Source organism: Notothenia coriiceps, unplaced genomic scaffold (genome assembly GCF_000735185.1).
Source record: "Notothenia coriiceps isolate Sejong01 unplaced genomic scaffold, NC01 NC01_scaffold00036152, whole genome shotgun sequence".
NCBI classification, from domain to species: Eukaryota; Metazoa; Chordata; class Actinopteri; order Perciformes; family Nototheniidae; genus Notothenia; species Notothenia coriiceps.
In genome coordinates, this window is record NW_011368853.1 from 1 (window position 1) to 3,975 (window position 3,975).

The 3,975-nt window shown below is 36.6% G+C and overlaps 1 protein-coding gene across 1 annotated transcript; it reads right to left on the reverse strand.

Moving 5' to 3' along the window:
- Positions 1-189: 189 nt before the first annotated feature.
- LOC104963383 (spermatogenesis-associated protein 20-like) lies at positions 190-2,750 on the reverse strand (the record flags this gene model as incomplete). Its single annotated transcript, XM_010791961.1, has 4 exons — positions 2,464-2,750; positions 1,154-1,258; positions 1,018-1,082; positions 190-381 (listed from the first exon to the last, which is right to left on the reverse strand). Coding segments are annotated over exons 1-4 (571 nt in total), but the record flags the coding sequence as incomplete, so codon positions are not given.
- Between the last annotated feature and the right edge of the window lie 1,225 nt (positions 2,751-3,975).

Consider the following 3,975-nt stretch of genomic DNA (forward strand, 5'->3'; position numbering starts at 1 on the left):
TTAAAATAAATTCAGTCAATTCATCTTGAAAACATTTTCTAACAAATCTTAGTTGATGAAAAAAAGCCCAATAACTTAATTACATAACTAGCTTGAAATCAACCCTTCAAGAGCTGAGATGTAGGCTGTTGATTTTCAAAGCACATTCCTGTATCGAGCCTAAGTTACCTACATGTTGCTAACTTATACACCCCTGGTTTAAATGCAGCTGTCTGTGCACACACACCTGAATGAAGGTCATGTAGACTTTGTCCACGTCCGGCCGCTCCTCTCGGTCCACTTTGATGCAGACGAAGTTATCGCTCAGGATTTTTCCGATTTCCTCATCTTCGAAAGACTCTCTCTCCATGACGTGGCACCAGTGACATGTTGAGTATCCCACTGAGGGTCAGAGAGGACGAGATGAACCGGACACACCATGAGAGAAAGGAGGGGGAACATTTAAAGTCTTCTCATATCTGATTGGAGTTAGGATGATAAATAAGGGCAGTCAAGAGAAGGAAAACCTGTTAAAATGTTCCCGACAAGCTCTAAAAACTGCGTGAATGTTAACTGAACGTTGATCTAGAACAAAACAATGAAAGTCAAAGTAATAAATACCTAAATAAATGTATTAAACGTGTTCTAAACATGAAATTAAGAGTTAGAAACGCCTAAATAAATATGTAAATATGGCACTGACCGTCAAACTCAAAATAATAGACATGTAAAAATTCAGTTTTAATCAGAAAATTAAGCTCAAAGTAATTGGTATCTATGAATCTGAAACAAACTAAAACATACATACCTTAAATATATCTCAATAAATCTGAAATAAACATTAAGATTAAGGTAATAAATACCTTATTAAACATTACAAATTGAACTTAACATAACACTTACTCCTAAGAAATCTAGGTCTGAGCGTTTTTTATTTTTAAATATTAAATAAATAAAGCTATATTAATTGACCAAATGGAGTAAATTAAGTCCACAATAAAATGCATTTTAATTCCAGGTGTGAGAGCTGCTTCTGACCTGATAGAAAGATGGGTTTGTCTTCGCTCTTTGCCTTGTCGAAAGCCTCTTTTCCCCACGGATACCTGACACAAAAAGACATTATATTAAATATGACATTATACTATTTTTAATAAACGTAATGTGTTTCGCTCACCAGTCCACGGGGTTGTGAGCGTGCTGCAGCAGGTAGGGAGACCTCTCCAAACTCAGCCTGTTGGTGTGTTTGTGAGCAGACGCCATGCTCATAAACACTGATGATCTGGACACACACACACCACCACCACACACACACACACACACACACACACTTAAAGTCGCGCTTTGTTGACGACAATGTCTAAAGGTCTGCAAAAGCTAGACAATCTTTTCATTTGATTGAAATAGTGTTTGTCATTTGAATACTGAGAAAGGACTTGTGTCCAGAGGATTTGTGCAACAATAAACTACATAACAGATATTTTGCATCTCATAGCAGGAAAAGCACAGGTTTAATAAGTGATTCTCAAAATGGTTGCAATCAAATCAGGTTTATAGTCAGATGTGTTGTTTCGTGCACTTTTGCCTACTGTTTCCTTACCAGGATTTGTTAAATTTGGCAATCAATAACTTGTATTTCTCCTGCTAATCATAAATCATATTGTCCAGTGTCATAATCCAAATACAGGAAAGGGCAACCATTATAGCCTGTTTAATATAAACTAATTAAAGGTAAATGTGAATCTGACAGCATGGAGCTTTGCTTACGGTCAACTTCACTATATAGTCTGACTGTAGATGTGTTTACCAGCATTAAAACTATCACAACACAACATCTCATCACGTTTTTGCATGCTAGCTGAAGGAGATACTACAGCTGTCAAACACTGTCGCTGTTAGTCAAAGGTCACACATGCCGAACTCCATTCAAATATTACACAATTCAACATTACTTTGCCTATAGGCATTTGCTTATAGCCTAAATAACACATATAATCATATGATAACATTAATTAGACCTTGCCTTAAGATTCGGCTGTAATGAATATGACACATGGTCACATATCGATTAGTTTGTTTACATGTAACCCAATAGGCTAGCTTTGATTTAGCCATTAGCTGAGCCCGTCAAACCAGATATAAAAGGTGATAAATCATTAGGAAAAGTGTTGCTTTGGTCTTGTGTGAAAGCCGAATTAACGGGAAATGCATTTAGACCTTATTGCAATGTCTTATCTGACAAATTAATATATTTTCCCAATAGTAAACGTGTATTGAATGTTCAATTGTGTGATTTTTAAAGGGAGTTTCGTGCAACACTTATATTCGTCCGAATCACATGCACAAACAGCAACTACCACACAAAAAGCATTATATCGCCTGTCAACATTTGACCTACCATGCATTGTGTTGCTTACATTATGCATGCATGCTTTGCTACAACAAAGTAATGCACGTGTAGCAACCAGTTAGCTTTGGAGGCTTTACCTGCGGTGGTAGGCCGGCTGCTGGTGCTGGTGCAGCGGGGATCTGATGCTTGGTGGGCGGGGGTGGATTAGTCCGAAACACCTTAAGTTTCCCCCTGAGTTCCGCAGAGGACTCTCCGATGCCAGAAAAGCTGCAGCTAAAAGCCGAGCAGCAGCAGCATCCACACGGTTATTCCTGCAGGCTGAGCGACGCCATGCCAGTGTTATCATCCTAATCCTGCAAGAGTGTGACTTTAGCAGGCTAGGGTTAGCCGCTTCATTTAAAGAGGGCAGGCAAAACTTCCATGCATGGAGGTGTGCATGTTATTGCAATATCAGGAGGAGCCAACAGGTTTAAACATGCGAAACAATCAGTGTGTGAAGAAGGAAGGCATCAATGGTTGGGGAAGAATCAACATAATGCATTTAAACAAACATTAATATAACATCACAAACACTGAGCAGGTTTTCTCTCAGTGTTTGTGATCTTTTGTTAAATGTTTGTTAGGTTTTTTTCATGTATTGTGTCCTGATATTTGTCTGTTGATGTTACACATGTAGCTGCTGTGATGCAAGTAACATTTCAGACTTGATCTGACAGTATTATCGTATCGTAAGAATCAACATAATGCATGTATTTGAGAGGGGAAACATTGATTGATAGAGACATTTGAATCATTGTTGCTGAATATTTGCAGTGCATTTTGCAAGAATATGTTTTATATTTTGGAAGCTCAACCATAGTTTCTATGACAAATATGGACACACTCAAACCCTTAAGGACAAAAACATCCCCATTAAAGCACAATTGAATGTCCCCTGGTCATTAAAACATGTTATTATGCATTTAAATATGTATGTTTTACACCAGATTTTGGTTTGCCTATAGTGCAGCTATATGCTATTTTCCTGGATTCCTGCACACACGAAAAATAAAAAAAGTGCATGATAATTAATATATCGTTTTAAATTATTTACAATTCAGTCATACAGACAGGAATATCTGACTCTGCACATTAGATAACAACGCATTCAAAAGCTATATTGTTTTTATTCATTGAGATATCACAGACTATGAAAGAAAATCAAAAATACCACGGAAAAAATATATTTTGTAAATTGCGTGTGTGATATTATATTTCATTAAAACAACAGTGGTATTTTATAAATAAGCTGCTATTTAAATAGTAATAAAATCAAGATAATTAAGAAGTGTTTGGTAATGCTGATCAGGATTTAAGTTAGATTAACATTTAACTAATTGGAAGTGAAAAAAGTACAAATAACTTGTAATTTTATGGCATTTTTTTTCCATTAAAGATTCAGGACGGAGCACATTTTTCAAATATAAAAAAAAAAGAAAGACAAAATGCATTTATCATTTACAGTAATCGTTTATTTGGAAGGGACAATGCGCAGTAATGAACACTTAAAACATTAAAATGTGTCGTAACCAGGGCAGGAATTTCACGCCTCAACCCTCCCACTTTGGCCTTGTGCCCTTAAAAATGATATCTGCCATAAGGCCACAGTG